This window comes from Pongo pygmaeus, chromosome 6 (genome assembly GCF_028885625.2).
Source record: "Pongo pygmaeus isolate AG05252 chromosome 6, NHGRI_mPonPyg2-v2.0_pri, whole genome shotgun sequence".
Taxonomy (NCBI): Eukaryota; Metazoa; Chordata; class Mammalia; order Primates; family Hominidae; genus Pongo; species Pongo pygmaeus.
The window spans coordinates 133080818-133105828 of NC_072379.2; the positions used below are offsets into that span (position 1 = coordinate 133080818).

Consider the following 25011-nt stretch of genomic DNA (forward strand, 5'->3'; position numbering starts at 1 on the left):
ATTTTGGACAAGGATTCAAGAGACTTAGATACTGCTTCTCTGTCACTAACTTGCTGTGTGATTTCAGGCTGTTAACATACCTCTCTGTACCTCACACCCCTCATCTCTAAATTGGGAATAAGCTGCCCTACAGATTTCACAGGTGTGTTTGATCAGATGAGATTATTGTGAAAGAGCTTTGAAAACGAACCCGGTGAAAGTGTAGGTAGTATTGTTATTAATGATCTCCTGATGAGGTGTGAATTCTCTTTAAAACTTCATTTAAATTCTAGACATTTTTTTCTTTTCTTCTACTAGATAAAGGCCTTGTCTTTATTGCTATTTTGTGATTTATTAAAATAAAAAAAAAGACTGTTCTAACGGTCTCCACGAACACTGCTTTAAATTGGCCTTTCATGTTGTATTTGTTTTTGCTAACAACACTAATATTATTAAGCTATTATTTTCTTCAAAGGAAGGGCTTTTTTTTATGGCATCTGTTTTGAGATCCTATTAGTGGCGGGCTTCAGATTTTGTTCTCTCTCTTCTTCTATACTTGTGAAAGAAATTCTGGATTTCTTTCCATCAACAGTTACTGCAAGAAGGCTGAGTAGTAACCTGATAAAGCAACATTAAAGTCTTTTACCTTTTGTTTTCTCAGGGTTGTAATTTAATTGATGTTAGCATTCTCTGTGGATATGTTCACCTACAGAAGTTGGATCTTTCAGCGAATAAAATTGAAGGTATGTAATTGTCATTCTAGATTGATCACTGAATTATCTGAAAACTTAAACGTTGCAGTATGTAATATGGTTTAATAATACCAGACTTGATATCACAATTTGTGTATCAATTTACATATTGATCCTTTGCTTTCCATGCAAAAAAGGCACCGATAACTGATGAGAGAGAAAAAGGCACAGATCTGCAATACGATGATGTGGCTGAGATGCAGTCAATGATATTTAAGACTAGGAGATGGAATGTTGGCTTTATTTTTTCCTTTTAAGAGATTGATCATTACTTCTTCAATACTCCCTGAATATTTAATGATTTCTTTTCTTTTCCTCTGTTACTCAGTGCAGATGAATTAGTCTTTTTTTTTCTTTAATGGATTCTTTTCTTTATTTTGTCTTTGCATTTATATTTTATTACACTCATTATTTTGCATTTTTTAAATCTTATTTTTAAAATTAAAAGAAAATTTTTTTTTGAGATGGAGTCTCACTCTGTTGCCCAGGCTGGAGTGCAGTGGCATGATCACAACTCACTGCAACCTCTGCCTCCTGGGTCCAAGTGATTCTCCTGCCTCAGCCTCTGGAGTAGCTGGGACTACAGGCACGCACCACCACGCCTGGCTAATTTTTTGTATTTCTAGTAGAGATAGGGTTTCGCCATGTTGGCCAGGATGGTCTCGAACTCCTGACCTCAAGTGATCTGCCCACCTCAGCCTCCCAACGTGCTGGGATTACAGGTGTGAGCCACTGTGCCCGGGCCTACATTTTGCATTTTAAATCTGTTAGCTCTTTTATCCTTATTATTGAGCACCAGGGATTCACAAATACATATTTTTCATTCTTTAAAGCTGTCTTTATTTAATTGATTCTTTCAACTCTAACTCCACCATTTGTAGTTCTATATAATATATTTGTTATGACACCTTGTTCACATTTAATGAAATTAGTCCTACAGTTGTCAAATTTTCTTCAAAGCTTGATCCTTGTTTATAATTTTCTGATCTTATTTGAAATTGACAGTGTACGATGTTTTTCTTTAGATTTCTAGGGAAGTGAGCAAATCATTACTTCTGACCTGCTTTCTTCACCGATAATCTTTCTGCTTGCTTCTTTTGCCTGCCTTTTTTATGACAAATAAATGTTGCTGATATGTCTTCTCTGTTTGATTTTGGGGTTTTTTTCCCCCTTCTAGGACCCTAATAATTAAAGTCCACTTTTTAATGATTAAGAAATATTCTAGCCCGTTTTCATTCTTAAAATGCTACTGTTTTTGAAAGACTTTTAATTATTTTTTTTCTAGTTTTCTAAAGCTTTATTATGGAAAATTACAAATATGTGCACAAATAGATATTGGAATGAATATTTGGGTTCAACAATTATCTGCCCATCTATATACCTCCCTGCGCCACTTCCCCAGGGTTATTTTAAAGCAAATCTTAGATGGTTATCTCATCAGAAGGCCCTTTCTAATGTTTCTGGCAGGAGCACTTGGCCTACTCCATGCCTCCGCGGTTGTTTCCATTTGCTGGGTAGGAAATCGCGGAGTGGTGGGGGCCTTGCCAGTGCTCAGTGCTGACAACAGGAGCAGGGAGCCCACAGTTATGCTCCAAGAGTTCCTCTTCGGCCGGATCAGTCCTTACTAACCTTCGATGGCACATTTCATTAGTTCATCGACTGTTTGAAAGCCTCCTATGTGTAAGGTACAGCATGTTTCTTTTTGTGATGACAGCCTCACTGGTCTCCTGGTGTAGGCCAAACTTCAGACTGCATCCGAATCACCTGGAAGCTCTGATAACACAGATTTCTGGGCCCCACTCTCAGGGTTTCTGATTCGGTAGGTTTGGGGTGGGGCCTGGGAATTTGCATTTCGAATAAGCTCCTGGATGAGGCTGATGCTGCTGGTCCGGGACCACACGCCGAAAACCAGTGATGGAGACAGGAGGAGCTCCTGCTCTCTGGTGGGCAAGGAGGTCACTGCACTGATAGGGACAACAGGCCAGCTCAAGTTCAAAGTCCAGCAACCCAGACCAGGGACTTTTTTCTGTCTTGATATGAAAACACTGGCTATCTACAGTGTGTGAAATGCACTCACCATCTCTTTGTCTCTAGCTAAGTACTAGCTGCTGCTTCTGCTTCAAGAAGGATCTCCATTTACCTGCCCACAGAAAGATCATCTTTCAGGAGGGTCTGGGGGTCCCTTGAAGTTAGTAGAGTTGAGACCACTGCTGACAGACATGTAGCTGAGCTCAGCGTGGACAAATCAATACCACTTGGAAAGCAATTACAGTTTCTCCTTAGGTTTCCTCGAAGAGTTCTTCCTTGATTTGCTGATTTATTTCCAACAAAGTGTTAATGTCTCAAAGTATTGTCTCTCCTAGAACTATTTACATTTAGTAAGGAAGGGCATGGTTTCGTCCAGAGAAATAACATAGAAATTGGGGTGAATTTTCTGGCTTCAGTGACTATTGAGAAGGGAAGATACCAGGAGGCCACTTACATAGCGTGTCCTACCCACCTCAGGGCAGGGCCCCAGCTACTCCAGGCTGGCTTCCTTCCCGAGGTCTGCATGTGTCTGTGCCACCTGGAGAAAGGTAGAAGCACTTTGCTTGGCTTTGGGTGAGGAGGCTCCATTCTCCCACTGGAGGCCATCCCCAGGGAGTTGTAATAGTGCATACCATGATCTAGAATGAGGAGAGAGATGGAAATGCTAGCATTGTTGCCATTTTCAGGCGGAGAAAGGACTTACTGGTAGAGACAGGGCCATAACCCTTACTGTGTGACCCTTCCTGATTCCTTCCCTAATTCATTCCGCTACCTCTGTGTCTGCTGTAAATTCATACAGAAAGGTAAAACAATAGTTCATATCTTTTATCTTTTATATGTAATTTCATTAGCACTATCCTTTATTAGCACAGTAGTCCTTTACTTAGTATTCACGATTCAAAGTGTATGCTTGGGATAAAATGCAAAACTCGGATGTACATTTGATCCATTCTGGAGTCAAAAATCAAATAACAGCAATGAGTTAAATCCCTTCAAATACTTAATGCGATCTAGTGCTAAGTCCAACTGAAACAAAATTTAATTTACAACAAAGAGAGTTTCCTAATTGTGGCATTTCCACTCTTTATGAAAAGATCTAATTTAGTTATTTAGGGGCTAATTATCAAGAGGATTATCTAAGGCTTTTGCTTCTCATCCTTTTCTCAAAGGCTGGCAAGTTTTGTAGCATTTCATTGTTAGTGGCAGTGAGTGGGCATGCGGAAGAGGCTGCAGGGAGTGGTTACTTGGCTGCCCCCAAAATAGGGCATACAAGGATTGGCCACCCCTGGGGAAGAGGATTAATTATTGACTCATCGAGAGTTTTCTACCTTTTTTTTTTTTATATTTCGCATACTCCTGATTTTATTCCTTTCACTCATATGGAATAATTAAGATGTCTTTGCAACTGTTATAATTTTAAAATATTCTGAGGTCATGTATACTGTTTTTAATGCCTTTGTCTTGTTATTTTATTGGCTTACCTTATTCTGTATCTGTTTCCCTCCGTAGATTTATCTTGTGTGAGTTGTATGCCTTATCTCTTAGAACTTAATGCTTCTCAAAATAATTTGACTACGTTCTTCAATTTCAAGCCACCCAAAAACCTCAAGGTAGACTTTATGAATACATTAATTACACGTTAAGGGGTTTGCAAAAGTGCATTAAATAAGCAAAATAGCACTCAGAGAATTCAGAGAGAATAAGATACGGAGGTAAGCAATGTAAGTGTCTGAAAAGAAATAAAAAAGAAGGCTTTGTGTATCCTTTATTTTGGAAAAGGGAGCTGGTCTGTCAGTCACAATTAGTGGCTTTCAGGAAGCTTTGTTCAAACCTAGTGTTCAAACCAACGAACTTCCCTCTGGTCTCCTCTTTCCCTCATTTGAATAGTAGTTATTATTTCACTTTTTTTGTTGTTATAGTGGAACAATTTTTTAAAATATTACTTGGGACATTTTATTTATTTAAAGAAATGCATTTTATTGTGTATATTTCAGATGTACAGCATGATGTTATAGGACATACAGCGGAATAATTTATCTGAAAAATTTTTTATCTGAATAATCTGTAAAAATGTCCTAGGCTCAAACTTTGCCCTTTTATTTATCTAACTTTACTTTTTAAGAAAATAATGCTTTCAGATCTCCATTCTTGCTTCTCCGCACTTGCTTTTGCATTTCTGAAGCAGAAATAAACTACCTGTGAACAATGGTGGATGGAATAGTTTGCTATGCCCTAGAGCAGTGAGTCTGTTGCTTAAATGCATGCCCAAATCACCTGTGGTTCTTTTGAAAAGGGAATTCTGACCCATTGGGTCTGGGGTGGGGCCTGAGCCTGTGATTGCTAAACACCTTCCTGATGATGTCATGCCACTGGTCCATGGGTCATACTTAAGTAGCAAAGTCAGAGAGAAGTGGTTCCCACACTTTCTGCACATTGGAATCACCTGAGGGAGTTTTCAGACCTACTGATACCGAAATCCCACTGCAAGAGATTCTGATTTAAGTGGTCCAAGGTAAGGTGTGGGCTTTGGGCTTTTTATTTTCGGAGACAAGTTGGAGTGCAGTTGCACAATCTTGTCTCACCACAACTTCAGCCTCCTGGGCTCAAGTGATCCTGTCGCCCAGGCTGGAGTGCAGTGGCGCAATCTTGTCTCACTCTGACCGCAACCTCGGACTCCTGGGCTCAAGTGGTCCTCTCACCTCAGCCTGAGTAGCTGGGACTACAGGCAAGTGCCAAAGCACCCGGCTAATTTTTTTTGGTATTTTTTGTAGAGGCGGGGTTTCACTATGTAGCCCAGGCTGGTCTTGAACTCCTGGACTCAAATGATCCACCTGCCTCAGCCTCCCAAAGTGCTAGGATTACAGGTGTGAGCCACCACGCCTGGCCTGGCCTTTTAAAGAGACCATCAGGTGGCTCTAATGTGCTGACAAATCTGGAAACGATCACCCTGGGTTTTGTGATTAGTGTTGTTGTATTGGACTCAAATATTTCATTAAAAAGTCATTTTAATGAATGGACATCAACTATTGCCTTTTATTATCTATTAGTTTTATTTTATTTACAAACCAAATTAACTTAAATCCAAAATATTCTATGGAGAGTTGCACAAATATGAAAATCTGTTTGAAATCAAGAAACAGACATTCCCTTATACTGATGAGAGACCTTAATTTTCAATTATTCTTCAATTTTATATCACTCCATTATCAATAATGCATTTTTTCACTTTGAAATTATAGTTTTTGCCAGGATGACATTCCTTTGTGCAAATAAGCCACACTAGGTGCCTATCTGTACTCAGTGTGGGGCCGCATGGTCTTGAGGTTATCAGGAATTGAATTTGCAGAGCTGTTTTGATTCACCTTTTGCTGTTCTATTTGCATTGCCTGAAGCCACAGGGCAGTCATTCATGGTAACAGCATGAGCCCTACCCCAGGAAAAACTTTGGAGTTTCTCCCTTTCACATCCCTTCCTTGCACTCTCCCAGAAAGACCCCACAAATGAACAAAAGCAAATCATGAACCCCATCTTTAAGGTTCTGAGCTCCTGGAGAATTACGAGCAAATATATTGGTCATTTTAGAGAAGTGTGTACCAAGTGCCAGGCTGTACCCTGAGGTGCTGCAAGCCACTGTGAGCTCTGTGTAGACCTGGGAAGGAATGATGGTGGCCTCCTGGTGTTTGTTTTCTTTTCTTTTCTTTTCTTTTCTTTTTTTTAGCTGGAGTCTCATGCTTGTTGCCCAGGCTGGAGTGCAATGGCGAGATCTCGGCTCACCGCAACCTCTACCTCCCAGGTTCAAGCAATTCTCTTGCCTCAGCCTCCCGAGTAGCTGGGATTATAGGCATGAGCCACTACACCTGGCTAATTTTGTACTTTTAGTAGAGATGGGGTTTCACCATGTTTACTAGGCTGGTCTGAAACTCCTGACCTCAGATGATCTGCCCGCCTTGGCCTCCCAAAGTGCTGGGATTACAGGTGTGAGCGGCCGCGCCTGGCCTCAGGTGTTTTCAATGTATTATTTAATCCTCCCAGTAAAGCTGTGGGGCTGTCCTGATACTGTCCTGATACTGAAGCATGAAAGGTTAGGTAACTAACTTCACCTTTGCTGGGAGGTAGCGGAACTGGGATTGAACCCACTGTCTGAGACCCCATGGCCCACATCTTTCCAGCAAGTCAGGCTCATGTACTATGCTCCGCCCTCTTGAGAAGCTCCACTTCCTATTCATTTAATATCTATGAGCCTTGTACCACCAACCAGAGAGAACATGCATTTCCTAGAGCGGGGACTTGTACGTGTACTCTTGTTGTATTTATTAGAATGCTTTTGCTCTTACTAGGTGCAAAATGTTAATTTGACTTGATGGCTACTTTTTCCAAGCTCTAGGTTCCAGTGGGAGTCCAAACAGTGGCACAGACCCCTTTAAGGTCTTTCAAGAAACCTGGCCGGGCGCAGTGGCTCAGGCCTGTAATCCCAGCACTTTGGGAGGCTGACATGGGTGGATCACTTGAGGTCAGGGGTTCAAGACCAGCCGTGGTCAACATGGTGAAACCCCACCTCTACTAAAAATACAAAATTTAGCCTGGCGTGGTGGTGGGAGCCTATAGTCCCAGCTACTTGGGAGGCTGAGGCAGGAGAATCGCTTGAACTGGGAGGCAGAGGTTGCAGTGGGCCAAGACTGAGCCACTGCACTCCAGCCTGGGCAACAGAGCGAGACTCCATCTAAAAAAAAAAAAAAAAAGAAACCTAATACCATAGCTACATAGAGAGCCTAGTATTAGCATTTGCCCTGACTGAGGTGTAGTTACACAGATGTCATACTATGGCACCGGAATGAAAGGTGTTGATGAAAAAGTGTCAATGATAAGTAAGCCCTATCATGATAAGTTTATTCCTACTTTATTATTATTCTATAGAAGAAAAAAATGAATGTTAAACTCCATTTACATCATGCCAAACTGACTTATTTCATAGTATGCATTTTACATAGCTCCCATTTGTATATGCATACGTTTGGTGTTCTGATTTTTTTAATAACACTTTTATTTGTACATTTCTATTTCTTCATATAGTTTGCTAACTTGTATTTTACTAAGTAGTCCTGTTGCTTGCTGTATTGCAATTGACTTCATCAGTTTTCTACTCTTGCCATTTGAGTTGTTTCTAAATTAGTTTTTAGTATTTACTCTATAAAGTTTTTAGTACTTAAAGGGTTTAGTATTCAATGTGTGGCTAAAATAATCTCCATAAATTTGGGGGGTGAAATCACTATTTTAAAGGGCATGGAAAAATAAGAATAGTGCTTATTATGTAATTGCTTGATGGTTTTCCAGAAAATGATTATAATGTACCCAGCAAATTATGAATGCAGTGGTTCCAAAACTTGAGTTTTTCTTTCCTTAAAATTTTTTTTTTGTTTATCTTTTGCCAGCAGGTGAATAATTAAAGTTATTTAATTTTTTTTTAGTCTTACATGTTTGACTAGGAACAACAGAAGTTGCTGAAAAGGCTTTCCTACAGTAGTCAATTTTGAGAAAGAATGTAAAGTTGAAGAGACATTGCCTAGAGATAAATAAGAAAGACTAGGCTGGGCGCGGTGGCTCACACCTATAATCCCAACACTTTGGGAGGCCGAGATGGGTGGATCAGAGGTTGGTCAGGAGATTGAGACCACCCTGGCTAACACAGTGAAACCCTGTCTCTACTAAAAATACAAAAAAAAAAAAAAAAAAAAAATCCCAGGTGTGGCGGCACATGTCTATAGTCCCAGCTACTCGGAAGGCTGAGGCAGGAGAATTGCTTGAACCTGTGAGGCGGAGGTTGCAGTGAGCTGAGATCGTGCCACAGCACTTCAGCCTGAGTGACAGAGTGAGACTCCACCTCAAAAAAAAAAAAAAATATTCTGGCATTTAGAGAGTAGCCTGGGACTATATATGGAAATAGGAATAGAAAAGGTAAAGGAACAGGAAACAAGATATGCACAGAAATGAAGTGAATACAGGTTACTGGGCAGTAGAGAAAATGAAATGGTTGTGGGTAAGGATGAAATTGAGGTAAATCCTGAAGGAAGACCAAGGAAATTTAAAATACATGCTAAAAGTGGAGAGCATGGCTACAGGAATTGAAAGCATTTAGGTTACTGGGAGGTTCCTGTGCACCATGGGGAAGAGGCCTTCTTGCTATCCCTCAAAGTGGACAGAAAAGGATCCCAGTTAGAAAATGATTAAATGGTCAGGCGCGGTGGCTCATGCCTGTAATCCCAGCACTTTAGGAGGCTGAGATGGGTGGATCATGAGGTCAGGAGATCGAGACCATCCTGGCTAATACAGTGAAACCCCATCTCTACTAAAAATACAAAAAAATTAGCCACGTGCAGTGGTGGGCACCTATAATCCCATCTACTCGGGAGGCTGAGGCAGGAGAATCGCTTGAATCCGGGAGGCGGAGGTTGCAGTAAGCTGAGATCACACCACTGCACTCCAGCCTGGGCGACAGAGCAAGACTCCTTTTCAAAAAAAAAGATTAAAGACAGATGACTCTTTTAGCCTTAGTGTGTACTTTTAGTAGTGAATTCTAACTCTACATTCATAAATACCTTCTTCTTGCGCTGTTAATTATGGTAAATATGTGGTAAATATGTGGTAAATATGAAAGATGAAATATTAATATAACATCTTGTTCTCTTTTTCTTGCCAGAAGGCGGATTTTTCCCACAACCAAATTTCTGAAATTTGTGATTTGTCGGCGTATCATGCTCTCACTAGACTAGTTTTGGATGGTATCCTTTGAATAAGTAAAGGGGAAAATTTTAAAAACAATATAAAAATTAAAGACTACACATTCAAGAATTGTATTAGATTACATGGACTAGTACCAGATAAGCAATTTAATAGAGATGTGACTTATTTAAATGACTAGGAATTGATATTCACAAAATGAGGATAAATATTTTATTTACCAAGAAATGAAACTGTGAGTCAAAGCTTGTCAAGAGTATCTTACCCTTGAAAAGCTAAGTAAGATAGTCATTTTTCTGATAAATGTAGGCTTATTCTTATTCTAGAACCAGAGAAGAAGTTCTGTTGTAATTAACTCCTTTTTCAGTTGGGTGCGTTGGCTCACACCTGTAATCCTAGCACTTTGGGAGGCCAAGGCAGGTGGATCACCTGAGGTCACGAGTTCAAGACCAGCCTGGCCAACGTGGCGGAAACCCTGCCTCTACTAAAAATACAAAAATTAGTCAGGTGTGATGGGGTGCGCCTGTAATCCCAGACTGAGGCACGAGAATTGCTTGAATCCGGGAGGTGGAGGTTGTAGTGACCCAAGATTGTGCCACTGCCTCTAGCCTGGGTAACAGAGTGAGACTGTCTCAAAAAAAAAAAAAATTAACTCCTTCAAATTTGCTGAAACTTGTGTCCTACTTTATATAAATTCAGTATTTGAAAATCTAGATATGGTCATAAGGAAAATTAGTGATTCTTTATTTTACAAAAGAGTTCATGATAAGTTCTCTTTAAATAGTAAGCTTTTCTAGTGTATTTTAAATATGCTTTCTTTTTTTTTTTAAAAAAGAACAACTTGTGATTTGATTTGCAACATACCTATTTCATGAGCCAGGCTCCCATGCAAGCAGAGCACCTCCTTTAAAGACAGCGAGCTCCAACTTCTAGAGCCTAAGGGGCTAATTGGAGATCTGTGAGTTTAATGAGCTTGAGTCTCTTCTTCACGCCAGAGACTGATGTTTTCTGGGTGGCAGGGGAGCCAGTACCTTCTCTTTCTCAGTAAGTATCTTTCTAGTCACCTGAGGATTTTTGGGGACAGAATGGAGAATGAATTGATTGCCTTGGGTGCCTCATTCAGGGATGTGACAGCAGCTAGTACACACTACATTTGTGATAAGGCTGAGACGAGGGACAACAAAGGGTACATTTTCTTGAAGATGTGTCTTGTAAAAGAAAAAAATCCTTTATTCATATATGATGGAAAGCTTGGAACATAGCACCACTCCCTTTAGAACTTATGTGTGAAAACGAGCAATTAGTGGACATTTAGATGGTGCTTAAATGAGCAAGTTTTCCTGATTATAGCCTAACACAGAAATCAGAAAGTGACCAATATAACATGTTTTGTTGACAAACTAAAAGCATACACATTAGCAGCATATCTCTGTAGAACCTTCACTTCATGCTTGACTATCATGTATTTTGAGTTTGCAGAGAGATAGCTGGACAGTCCAGAAGCTATCTGGCTCAGACATCCATTTATCTCAGGCTGTGTAGAGTGCTACACAGGAAGACCACAGCAGCAGCATCACCTGGAACTTCATAGAAATGCAGATTCTTGGGCTCCATTGCAGACCTAAGAAATCAGAATCTGCATTTTAATAAGACCCCCCCAAAGCAATTTGAGTTCACATTAAAGCTTAAGAAACACTGGTTGGTCTAGGCTGGGCGTGGTGGCTCACGCCTGTGATCCCAGCACTTTGGGAGGCTGAGGTGGGCAGATCACGAGGTCAAGAGATTGAGACCATCCTGGCCAACATGGTGAAACCCCGTCTGTACTAAAAATACAAAAATTAGGCCGGGCACGGTGGCTCACGCCTGTGATCCCAGCACTTTGGGAGGTTGAGGTGGGCAGATCACGAGGTCAGGAGATCGAGACCATCCTGGCTAACATGGTGAAACCCCGTCTCTACTAAAAATACAAAAAATTAGCCAGGCGTGGTGGCGGGCACCTGTAGTCCCAGCTACTGGGGAGGCTGAGGCAGGAGAATGACGTGAACCCGGGAGGCGGAGCTTGCAGTGAGCCGAGATGGCGCCACTGTACTCCAGCCTGGGCAACAGAGCGAGACTCTGTCTCAAAAAAAAAAAAAAAAATACAAAAATTAGCTGGGCCTGGTGGCACATGCCTGTAGTCCCAGCTACTTGGGAGGCTGAGGCAAGAGAATCGCTTGAACCTGGGAGGTGGAGGTTGTAGTGAGCCGAGATCGCACCGCTGCACTCTAGCCTGGAGACAGAGCGAGACTTCTTCTCAAAACAAAAACAAGCAAACAAACAAACAAACAAACAAAAGAAACAACACTGGTTTGCCTAGAAGTCAGCAGCCCCTAAACTCTTGCTAGCCAGAAAGAATTCAGTAATTAGGGTTCCCTGAATGCTGATGGTGCCATGGCAGTCTGGAGTTTGTTATGGAGATCTCTTGTCCCCCAGAAAAACATTCTATGTTTTGGCATGGAATTGCCAAACAAAACAACTCCACAGTATTTTGGACTCAAAACACAGTTGAAACCATTTCTATCAAGAGAGTCTTAATTTCTATATACATTTAGCTTTTCATGTAAAAACTAAAGTATCATGACTTTGTAAATGTCAGATATAATGAAAAAAGGAATTAGGGTTTTTTTTTTTCTTGACATTAGCTGTAGCAATTGAGTCTTATCACTAAAGTATAAAAAGCTGTAATTATTACATCAAAACCAATAGAAGTTCAGAACATGGGTATATAATTAGAGTGTAACATGGCACCATTTCTCACCTGTGTTTTAAAAAATGCAAAAACAAACTATCATTCATCAACTATTAATGAAATAAACTTCTTAGATCTCTTGCAGTTTTGAAAAAATAGTAGGCTAGTTTTGAAACAGCATGAAATATACTTCTTTCTCTCCTGTTCTGTTTAAGCCTATCATATTGTGCATGATACAGATGGTGAAGTTTTACAAGCTTTTCTGGACAGCAGAAAGCAAAAACGTATCTAGATTATAAATTAATCTCTTGAGGAGAAGAAAAACCACAAGATTAGACTGTTTTTGAAAATATTAAAACAGTTTGATTAAAAAGAGAATTTTAAAACAACTTTTATGCCAGTACAGTTGAAAACTTGGATGAAATACAAAAATTCCTAGAAAAATATTACACGTCAGTTTGGAAATAGAAACCCTGAGTAGTCCTATAACTATAAAATTAATTTATTATAAATTAAAATAAGCTAAATTAAAAAATTAAAAATCTTTCTACCAAAAAAGCCTAGACCCCAAATTTTCAAAACAGACCTTCCAATAGTGAACAAATTCTTTCAAACACTAAAAACAGAAGGCATATTCACAATTCATTTTAATTAGGTTACTTTGATATCTAAGCCAGCCAAGGAGCAATAAGAGAAAGGAAAACAACAGGCTTGTCTCACTCATGATGTAGCTGTAAAAGTCCTAAACAAAATATTAGCAACAGAATCTGGCAGTGTATTAAAAAGACCATGTATTACCACCAAATTGGGTTTTTCTCAGGAATGTATGGAGAGTTTAATACTAGAAAATCTATAAACATAATTAACTACATTAATAGATTAAAGGAAATAAACCTTATGATCCAGAGATATAGAAACTCAACAGATATAGACAATTTAATAAAATCCAGCTCTCATTCACAATAAAAACTCTCAGTAAACTAGTAATAGGGAATTTCCACAAATTCACAGAGGATGTCTACAAAAATATTTGAAACACACTTTATCCTAATTGGGTATATGTTCTAAGCTTTCTCCTTTAAAATTGGGAACAAGTTAGGATGTCTGCCATTGCCACTTCAACCCATCATTATTTTGGAGGTCTTAGCCAACACCATAAAACAAGAGAAAGAAATTAAAGGTGTAAAGGTTAGTAATGAGAACATAAAAGTCATTCTGTGCAAATGACATGTTTATCTATAGAGAATATTAAAAATTTGCTATAAACTACTACAAATAATAGTTTTGAGAGTTCAACAACATGACTAGATATGACTTCAATAAATGGAAATCAGTTGCATTTCTGTATGCCAGAAACAAGCAATTAGAAAATAACTTTAAAAAGAAACACCATTTATAAAAACAACAAAAACAAATTTTATTAAAGATGAATAAGACTTGTGGGGGTAGGGAGACTAACAAAACTCTATTTAAGGGTGTTGAAGACCTAACTAAAGAGAAATATATCCCATGTCCCTGGATAAGAAGATGGGCAAAATAAAAGATGAGAAAAATAATTTTATGGAAAATAAATCAGAGAAGGCAAATAAACATATGAAGAGATACCAGCCTCATTTGTATTCCAAGAAATGCAACTCAAAACCACATGAGATATTGTATTATATCCATTCAATTGACAAAATTTAAGAAATCTAAACATACCAAGTGTTGGAGAACTTGTAGATCCAGAAGATCTTTTTACCTTGTTTGTGGGTATGAAATTAGTTCAACCACCATGGAAAACAATTTTATATTGTCATATAAAGTTGAGCATCCAAGTTCACCATGACCTAGTACTTTTATTCCTATATGTGGAAAGTTTAGTATATGTGTACCTGAAGCCTTGTATAAGAACGTTCATAGCAGTATTGCTTATACTAGTAAAAAATTGAAACAGCCCAAACACACATTCATAAGAGAAACCATAAGTTATGGTATAGTCACACAATAGCATATCATACAGTAGAGAAAATGAACGAAATATATCTACATGCATGTAAATATAATTTAGGCATAAAACTAAGGGAGGAAGGGAAGAGGAAAGAGACAACTGAGCATAGTTACTATCTCTGGGAAGGAGACACAGGGTAGATTTAAGTTGTTAATTTTCTGCTGATTGGGCTGTGGGGCACTAGTTTCAAGCATGCTCATTATATTTTTAAAAATAAAATCAGTCAAGCATAGGTCAATGGTGAATCAGGTATTAAACTTAACCCAGCTCTATGTAAAAATTTAAAAACCTGAAAATTCTAAATTAATTTCTTTGAAAATAATTATTTAAAATAAAAACAAATCAGTTGCGCTAGTAATACTGACAGTGTAATTGTAGTAGATTATATCAATATCTCAGAATGAATTGTTAACTATAAGATACCAATTTTTTTATTTTATGTTATGTTATTTTGTCTTTCCATATGTGGATAATTGACGATTAATTGATGATTATCCTAAATTGCAATACAGTAAGCTTTGCCAAGGTTATGTAAATATATTTATTCTTAAGAAAGAGTACAGTTTATTCTGTACCTATAAACATTGACTAGTTGTTTATTAGAATTTATTTTATGATGATAGAATAATGGAATTGAAAAATTCATAGAAATTTAATTCCAGACAGAATTTTAAAGATCATCTAGTGCTAATCACTATTTTATTTTGTGGCAGAGGAACCTGAGACTCCAGAAGGGTCAACAACTTGCCCCAGATTATTTGGTAAATGGTTGAACTGAGACTTCTGAATTCCACTGTTTTTCCCATGTTGCAATTCATTGAGTAATTACAACTTTTGTCACAGAGGCATTTAAACTATGTGTGTTCCTTTTCTTGGAGAGATTCTCTCCTATAGTGAAGAGCATTTTTCACTGGTCAGGTGATATAGATCTTTCAGGATTGGTTTTGATTAAAGTCATCAGTGCAGCTCTCTCCACTAAGAGAACTGTGATGGATTTCCTACTATTTCTCAGTAACTGTTTGCTATACACCCGAACCGTATTTTATGATTGTAGACAAATGAATAAGAGCAAATACTGAACTAGTGAATAATTCATGTCAAGCATTGTGAACTACTGACAGCATCGTCAAAATGTAAAAATATGTTGTTGGGCTTTTCCCCAGTTGTAAAGTTACGCTTAAGTGCTACAGGGTTCCTTCATTCAGTTTCCCCAAGGATCTACAATTTCACTTTAAAAGATTTATTCAGAGAATCATAAAAGTTTAGAGCTGGAATGCGGTATGATGATTTTGAGTTCTTTTGAGTTTCTTTCTCCTGATAGTGGTCTTTTAAAATTAAAATATACCTAAGAGGATTAACCCAGTAAGCTAATTCATTGTAGTGTGTAGTGATTTATCAGATTATGTTTCTTCTTATCAGGAAGTCCCAAGACCTGTGAAAGAACACGAATAATGTTAGGAGGAAAGGCAAGTAACATTTTGTGAAGGTTCTTAAGAGAACGAGAGATTGGAGAGATAAAGATATTGAAGATGATCTATGAACTCAAAGCTCTATATGGCCCAGGCCTGCATATTGACTGTTGGCAGTGCCACCAGGCACACATGAGGTGACTGTGGGAGCAAGTAGAGGAAAAAGCTGTTGTGTCACTGTAGAAAGTTCTCTTTACTCAGGAACCTGATTAATTTAGAGTGTCTGAAATTCCTTGATATTTGAAGGAGAGTGAAAAGCTGAGAAATAGGAGGAAATAATTTTTCTGGAATGAGCATATTTCTCAACAGAGATGTTCAGGCAACTCCTGCTCCTTTGCCCCAGTGCTGTTAGTGACCGCAGCAGTACCTGCAGGAAACATAGCTGTGATTGCAGTGAGCATCTGAATTCCTCCTCCCTTCTGTCCTTGCAGTGCTAATTTCAGAACACGTGACTAGCTGTGGGAGTCCAAGCTAGAGAGTAAGCTGGATGTGCCAAGGGAACTGTGGTTAGCCTCTAATGTCTTAGAAAATTACTGTAGACACAATAAACAAGCTTTCCTTTTTGATTCCTGATATCTCTTGATAATTTCAGAATTCCTGTTTTCTAGTTTTCTGATCCTTGCCTGCTTCCCATGAGAATACTTCCTGAGGCAGATAACCACAAGCAGTGGTTTTATTCTGCCATGATTCAGAGTATCTTCATCTTGGTTGGAGTAGAGCTACCAGGACACTCTAGTGCTCCTAAAATAGGACTTAAACATGATTTCTGTCTCTGCTAAACTGAGACAGATGGCCATTCGAAGTTTTCCTTGCATAGTTTTTGTTGCCAAAGACTGCCTGCTCCAAGGGTATTTTATTTCATCCATACCTGAGTGAGATAGTTTAATCTCCTATTTCTTATGTTTCATATTCATCTTTTGTTACAATCTGTATCTACAAAGATCAGGTCTTTGTTCTAGTTCCAGAACAATTATTTAAGCAGCCCAAAGAAAGTAGAACCAGAAGGGATAGTATTGGTGAGCATAAACATCTGTTTGTAGGGCTATTCTGGCAGGAAGCTTTATGAAAACAGATTTGAAAATGCATATTGACCACAAACAGAGTTATACTTCAGTCTAAGGATTGAAACTGAAACCATTGAGGAAAACCCAAGAATTTCTGGTACATTTTACATTTTTGTCTAGTTTCCTTATTTACCTCTTTCTCTGGTCTAGGTATTTTCAGGCTTAATCCCAGCCTTGAATTTGCCATTTCTGTGCTATTGGCCTAGAGGCAGAGGACGTGCTTCCTTGGCCTCATGTAATATAATTTGGTAATGGTATCAATGCCTTATAATTGTGAGGTGATTTATGGTTTGTTGCTCATTCATACCCATTTTCTAATTTTTTTCCCATGACCTAACTTTTTTAATGGCCACCTGATATTATCTCCACTTTAAATGAAAAATCTACTAAGTAGTAGAGTTGGGATAATTACAAATAATTATGGAGGCAAAATGTTTTTGTGATATTTATGACTTCTTCCTTCTTTTTTAAAAAAATTCTTTGTTTCTCTGATTAACGGAAGGAGATAGCTGGAGGTTAGAAGATGACCAGGAGAGGCTTTGAGGAAGAAATGGTTTGTCTAGAATACATACTAAAAAATGGAATGGCTGTGACATATTTACAGTTATGATAGACATTGCAAAATTGCCTCTAAAGTGGCTATATCATAATGAACTCTCTCAGTAGTATAAAAGTATCTGTTATTCAAAACCTTTTACTTTAAAGTGTTTGCCAAGCTGATGGGTAAAGAATGGCAGCTTATCTTAATTTGCATTCTCCTGACTACAGGTGAGACAGAATGTCTTTTCATATGTTGATTAGCCACTTGGATTCGCTCTTTTGGAAATTGCCTGGGCATATTCGTTGTCCGTTTTTTATTGGGTTTTTTTTTTTCTATTGATTTGTTGTCATTTTTAATGTATTCTAGGTAGGATCTTTTGTCTGCTAGTATATATTGTGAATACGTTCTCCTAGCCTATCATTTTCACTTATTTGTGTATTTAAAAAGTAATAGTAAGAAAATAAATAGTAAGAAAATAAGTGTTATATGTCAAAAAGAAATATTTAAGATATTGATTTAATGTGAATGTTAAAAAAAATAAGAAAAAAGGTGGGATTTGCAGTTGTCTTGAAGAATGGGTATGGTTTAGAAAGGAGCAGGAAAAAGAAAGTTCTTGGTACATTCCAGAACTATTGTGAAATTGACCTGGCAGAAATAGGGAATTCTCATTGGATGATAATGTGGATGAAACTGGATAAATAAGTTTTGCTTATAGTGAAGGGCCTTAGATGGCAGAGTGAGGAATCTGGAATTCTATGAGAATTTTTTTAATTGAAACATGATATTCAATCAATATTTTTAAAAAATTACTCTGCCTACAGTGTGTAGAGTGACTTTAGGGCAGGAAGTAATGGATATTTGTGTAACTATTGATGTTAAAGGTGAGTTAAGTTGGCAGAGGAATGAATAAAAAGGAAAGAAATCATTAAAGAGATATTTTAAGGCAAAAAAATGGCAGGTCTTGGTGATTGGATGCCTCACAGATTATGAGTGGCTGAGAAATGGAGATGTCATGGGTGACTTGAGAGGAAAAACTGAGCTTTGATGGGGAAATGACATTAAATCCTGGAAATTGGTCAAAGAGATTGAGAACAGAGAGAGCTGAACAGGATTAATGACTTTGAGATTATAGTGTTAGGTGACTACAAGATGGAACACAGAAGGTAAGCTAAAATTTTCACAATAAATGGAATTTAACAGATGAAGAAAGTAAGGCAGAGTTTAAGCCTCATTGATTTTACAGGGAGAATGGAGGTCAGTGTAGACAGAAAGAAAGGGCTGTTCCTTTCTATAACAGGGTATTGGTCTTTGGACCACCCATTTGCTGCAGATGACATCTCCCAGGCTCTTAGCCCAGTTATAAGGATGATAATGCATGGTGCATGTTGCCCCTGCAGGGCGATCTGGTAGTCAGAAGTTCTGCCTGTGGGAACACACATAAGTTTCTCATGGAGACTTAACTGATCGAGGGAAAACACACTGCCAACGAGGCAGCTATGAACCACGGTGATTTTTCTTTCCATACCGATTAAATGAGTCAAATACAATCCACTCAAAAGCTATGCTTTTTTTTTTTTTTTTTTTTTTTTTTTTTGAGACGGAGTCTTGCTCTGTCGCCCAGGCTGGAGTGCAGTGGCGCGATCTCTGCTCATTGCAAGCTCCGCCTCCTGGGTTCACGCTGTTCTCCTGCCTCAGCCTCCCAAGTAGCTGGGACTACAGGCACCCGCCACCACGCCCAGCTAATTTTTTGTATTTTTTGTAGAGACGGGGTTTCACCGTGTTAGCCAGGATGGTCTCGATCTCCTGACCTCGTGATGTGCCCGCCTCAGCCTCCCAAAGTGCTGAGATTACAGGCATGAGCCACCGTGCCTGGCCACTATGCCTTTTTAAAATAAAAATTGTATAAAATATGACATGTTCTGTATGAAAAAATATATTTCAGGATTAATACTCATCCTATATTGGGCATATAATCATTCTTTATTTAAGCTGCTTTGTCTAGTGATGATTTAACACTGATTCTTTTTTTCTTCCAAATGCTTTTAATAACATTTTCCTTAAACGTAGTCATGGTGTATAGGCAATGAGATAGAAGAAATCAGTGGACTAGAGTTGTGCAACAATCTAATTCACCTTAGTTTGGCCAACAACAAGATCACGACAATTAATGGCTTAAACAAGTTACCAATCAAAATACTTTGTCTGGTGAGTCTAACAAAATGCTGTTCTTTATAGAAGTAGTAGTTAATGCTTTTAGTAACTACATGAATTATGACTACTTAGGATTCAAATATATAAAGAGCAAATTCCTTCATGAAATGTTATTGTCTTCAGTTTTGTTTGCTCCTTTCTTTACCATTTGCGTGTGTGTGTGTGTGGGGGGGTGGTTTGTGAGAGAGAGAGAGAGAGAAAGAAAGCAAATTTCATGCTAAAGTAAAATGATTTGCTAATTTGTTATCCAAATTCAATATTTTAAATGATTGGCTTTTTTATACTGGGAAAGAAAGGTATACTTTTAGTATGTATTTTAAAATATTTTTTATAATATCTTATTGGTGAAAATAACATTTAAGGATACTTAAGCATAATATTTATTGCTGTTAACACTTTAACTGCTTTCAAATGAACCACAAGATGTTTTCTGGGCACTGAATTTTGACAGTCCTTTTATTTTAACATGTGTTAGTCAGTCTTCCACTCTAGAAAATCAAAAATAGTGCTAAGGATAAATGAAAATTCCAATCAGAAAGTTTAAATTTGATTATTTTTTCCCACAGAGAGCACTTTTTCTAAGCTGTGTGACGTGCTGTGTGACTATGACTCAATTTACAGAAATTCAGCAGGATTCTAATAGTCCCAAAGATATACCCAATATTTTTGAAATAACAGGATAGCTCCCTAACTTGGGGGTCTACAGTATTGTCTGTGAAATATCCAGGATTCTTTCTTCTCCTTCCTCCTACTTCTTACTCTCTTGGGTGGCTTTGCTGTTCTTCATTACATCTATCATGGGGTGGGCGGGTGGGATTTCAAGCCATGAGGCTTGTAGCTTGTAAATTTCTTACAAGAACTATCCCACAGGGGGTTGTTGAAACTGTTGCTTGAAATGACATCTTGGGCCATGCACTGCAACTCATGCCTGTAATCGCAGCACTTTGGGAGGCTGAGGTGGGAGGATCACTTGAGTCCGGGAGTTTGAGACCAGCCTGAGCAACATAGCCAGACCCCGTCTCTATAAAAAATAAAAAATTTGCTGGGCATGGTGGTGCAAGCCTGTAGTCCCAGCTACTTAGGAGGCTGAAGTGGGAGAATCACTTGAGCCCAGGAGGTCAAGGCTGCAGTGAGTCACGATCATGTCACTGCACTGCAGCCTGGGCAACAGAGTAAGACCCTGCTGCAAAAAAAAAAAAAAAAAAAAGAAAGAAAGAAATGACATCTTGGATTATCTGCTGATTTTTGACATATACAATATACTATTTCTGTCTTATTTAACCATAGATCACTGAAGATTGGCTATGTGTTAATTTTTCTTTCCCTTAGCTTAGAGCTCAAAGTGCTTTCTTAAAACTCTTCCAGGCTGGGCGTGGTGGCTCACGCCTGTAATCCCAGCACTTTGGGAGGCTAAGGCGGGTGGATCATGAGGTCAGGAGTTCAAGACCAGCCTGGCCAAGATGGTGAAACTCTGTCTCTACTAGAAATACAAAAATTAGCTAGGCGCGGTGGTGGGCCCCTGTCATCCCAGCTACTCGGGAGGCTGAGGCAGGAGAATTGCTTAAACTCAGGAGGCGGAGGTTGCAGTGAGCCGAGATCGTGCCACTGAACTCCAGTCTGGTTGACAGAGCGAGACTCCGTCTCAAAAAAACAAAACAAACAAAAAAACACAAACCAAACCTCTTCCATTCCTGCAGTGAGTTAGGTCAGGATAAAGTATTGGCATCCCGGTACTGAGGATGAACCTGAGGGTTTAATAATTTTCCTGATCTTTCATGTTTTCCACCCATGAAGGCATATGAGCAAAACATAAATGAAAATGAATTCAATAAATTAGATTGAAAATGTTTAAGTTATAAAAGAAAGTCAAATTTTAAAATTATGACAATCTGAAGGATTTTTAGCAGCATGTATGCTTCATTTTGTGGTCTGTTAGAATCTTGTTCTTTTCTTTACATATCTTCTCTGTATTGATGTTCCCATTCATTTAAAGTGGAGCATGGTAAATAGAAAAAGATATAGGGGTGTGCTTAAGGGAATGAGAATGAACTCATTATTAAGAATTATAATACGTAGCATTTTCATCCTAAGAGTGTGTTTCAATTACAAAATAAATAATCCATGTTGATAGTTCTGTCTCAAGTAGCTTTTAGAAAAAGGATAGAATACTTCTATTTTCTTAGATTTGGTGGATTGTTCCCAATCTCTGCCCTCATCACCCAAGATCAACTAGAATACACAGAATATACTGTCATTCATTTTTCTTAATTTTTTGAGAATAGGAAGGTTTTCTTTTCCAAAGTTTAATAAATCTATAAAATTTGTTTCAATAGTTTTTAATGCTTTTATTTTTAATTCATGGAATCAAGAAACCAGTAGCTTTAGTTACTATTGAAAATAATTTACATTACAATTTAGAGAAAGAAGAACAATTCACCGTACAAACCAACTGTTAATTCTCGAACATCAACTTTTATGATAAATATAAGGGGAACATGTGGTTCACTAATGGACTGTTCTGTCATCCAGCTTCTTAGCAAGTAAAGACAATGCATTCCAAACTTTAAAATTCATTTCGTCACAGTAAATGCCGCTTGTTTTTTTCTTCCAAAATTGGTTGGTTAAGAATGTTTCTAATTTCATTTATTCAAGAAAGTGGCTTTATTCTAAAAGTCTTTTCCCAACTAATCATTATGAAACAAGCAGGAAGAAGCTTGTTTGTTTCAGAAGCTGGATGTCCACTTTTAGAAGAGATGCATTGGTTTTTCAGCATTGGATGAAGAGTTTAACTAGATAGCTTTCAATTCAGAAATTCTGTGATTCTAAATTTTTTTCAATTCTGGTTTCTTTTATGACCGTAGTCTATCTAATTAAACTTGTCTATGCCTTGGTCTTCTCATGTCATCTACCACTTTGAAAGCCATTAGAGATACTGTCAGAAGAATTACAGTCTATCTACCACACCTAAGGGACTTCAAAATTCTTTGGGAAGAAGTGTATTAAGAAGAATTACAGTCTGTCTACCACATCTAAAGCATTTCAGAGTTCTTTAGGAAGAAATATATTGTATATAAATTTGATATGTGGGGATATTTTGAATAGGCTATTGGGGTCTTATTGCAGTATGTTAAATTAATATGGATATGACATTAAGTTTGGTGTAGTTTTTTTCTTTCCCGTTTCTATTATGCTTTGTATAACTTTTTTGAACTCTGGACAGAAGGAAATTTGACTTTACTTTGGCAAATGGATTATGGGTATTTTTTTCTATTTATTATGATATTTTTCAAACATATATAAAAATAAAAAGAATACTATGATAAACCCTTGTGTGCTATCACTTACCTTTGTAGATGATCGACATTCTATTAACATGTTTTTAAAAGCCATAGAATTATATTAATGAACACAAATCTTGCTCATTATTGAAGTGAAATTTTATTTTAAAAATAGGAAGAAAATGAGCTCTTGCTATCAAATGTACCAGGAAACATGTACCAGGGAAAATACAGAGGGAAGAAAATTATTGTTATTCTTTTTTTTTTTTGAGAAGGAGTCTCACTCTGTCGCCCAGGCTGGAGTGCAGTGGTGCGATCTGGGCTCACTGCAAGCTCCGCCTCCTGGGTTCTAGCCATTCTCCTGCCTCAGCATCCCAAGTAGCTGGGACTACAGGCGCCCGCCACCAGGCCTGGCTAATTTTTTGTATTTTTTAGTAGAGACGGGGTTTCACCATGTTAGCCAGGATGGTCTCGATCTCCTGACCTCGTGATCCGCCTGCCTCGGCCTCCCACAGTGCTGGGATTACAGGCCCGCCAAGAATAATTGTTATTCTTATTTGTTGTTATGCTTATTTGTTGTTATGGGTATATGGAGATTGAGGAAGAAGACAACATTTCAGTCTTAAATCTTTGTTTTATTCTCATTATTGAGGAAGATGCTTTTGTGTGAATTATTGAAAAACTTGGTTTGGTTATCTACTGTTGCATAACAAGCCACCCCAGTTGTAGTGACTTGGAGAAATAACCATTGTATTAACTAACAATTCTGCAATCTGAGCCAGGCTCAGCTGGGAGGTTCTTCCACTGGGCTTGCTGCATTTAGCCGGCATCTTAGTTGGGGGCTTGGCTCAGTCGAGAGGCTGGGATGGCTAGGTTTTTCTCTCTATTTAGTGTCAGGGTGTCTCCCCATGTGACATTTCCTTTTCCATATAACCTCTCCACAAGTTCTTTCCAACACAGTAGCTGCAGTTCTTATGTGGTAGCTCAGTACTTCTGAGACACAAAAGCAGAAGCTGCCAGGCCTTCTTAAGTCTTAGGCTTGGAACTGGCACACTTCTACCATATTCTTTGGTGAAGCTAAGTCATAGGTCCAGCCTAGGTTTAAGAGGAGGGGACCACGGCCAGGTGCAGTGGCTCACGCCTGTGATCCCAGCACTTTGGGAGGCCGAGGTGGGTGGATCACTTGAGGTTAAGAGTTTAAGACCAGCCTGGCCAAAATGGTGAAACCCCATCTCTACTAAAAATACAAAAATTAGCCAGGCATGGTGGTGCGTGCCTGTAGTCCCAGCTACTTGGGAGGCTGAGGCTGGAGAATCACTTGAACCCCAGAGGCGGAGGTTGCAGTGAGCCGAGGTTGTGCCACTGCACTCCAGCCTGGGCTACAAAGCCAGACTCCTTCTCAAAAAATAAAAAATAAAAATAAAATGAGTGGAGGGAACTGCACAAGGGCAGGAATAACTGGGGGCATGGCTCATTGGAGAACACTAAGAGAACAGACTACTAGCACCCTCACCACATGAGTGATTACATTTAGTGTTTCTGAAAACAAAATGTATGTGGGGATTATAATAGTCAAGTGGCTTCTTGTGATGATGATGAAATAATTACATAAAATTTATATTTCTAGTGATATATCTGGAGTTATACTGTCATTACACTTCAGGTGTGCAATGTTAAAAGCTTATATTACCTGCCTTTTTCTTTCTTACTGATTTGAGTACTCATCTTGCTTTAACTTTAATGAAAATATTATATTCTGAATTTTCCAGCTGAAAAACTGGAACTTCTTTCTGGGGTATGTATAGGTGTTTAGAGAGGTGAATGATGGAAATGGGATGGAGGGAAGGACAAGAATGCCTTCTTGATTTTTTTAAGAGAGATTTGGGTCAGTATCCAAAATGAAAACTTGCCATTACAACTTTTCCCTGAGAGGTCTTTGAGACATTAAATATATTGTTTTCTATTCTAGAGCAATAACCAGATTGAGATGATCACAGGTTTGGAGGATCTGAAAGCCCTGCAGAACCTGGATCTGTCCCACAATCAGATAAGCAGCCTCCAAGGCTTAGAGAATCATGACCTCCTGGAAGTGATCAACCTGGAGGATAATAAGGTAGTGTTGTACTTCACATGTCTTGGTTTCAGTGTTGACATAAGAGGACATATTACAGACTTAGCACAGACCCTTCATTTTTGGTTTCTCAAGGGTGGACACATTAAATGTCAGCTTAGAAAT

At 38.4% G+C, this 25011-nt stretch overlaps 1 protein-coding gene across 1 annotated transcript in view; it reads left to right on the forward strand.

The window, feature by feature from the left end:
* Positions 1-25011, forward strand: part of LRGUK (leucine rich repeats and guanylate kinase domain containing) — a 97387-nt gene that overhangs the window by 21207 nt on the left and 51169 nt on the right. The window contains exons 4-8 of the mRNA XM_054494584.2: positions 641-722; positions 4269-4369; positions 9454-9535; positions 19367-19491; positions 24745-24888. Coding sequence (XP_054350559.1) covers positions 641-722; positions 4269-4369; positions 9454-9535; positions 19367-19491; positions 24745-24888 — 534 coding nt within the window. The remainder of the gene's footprint in view (positions 1-640; positions 723-4268; positions 4370-9453; positions 9536-19366; positions 19492-24744; positions 24889-25011) is intronic.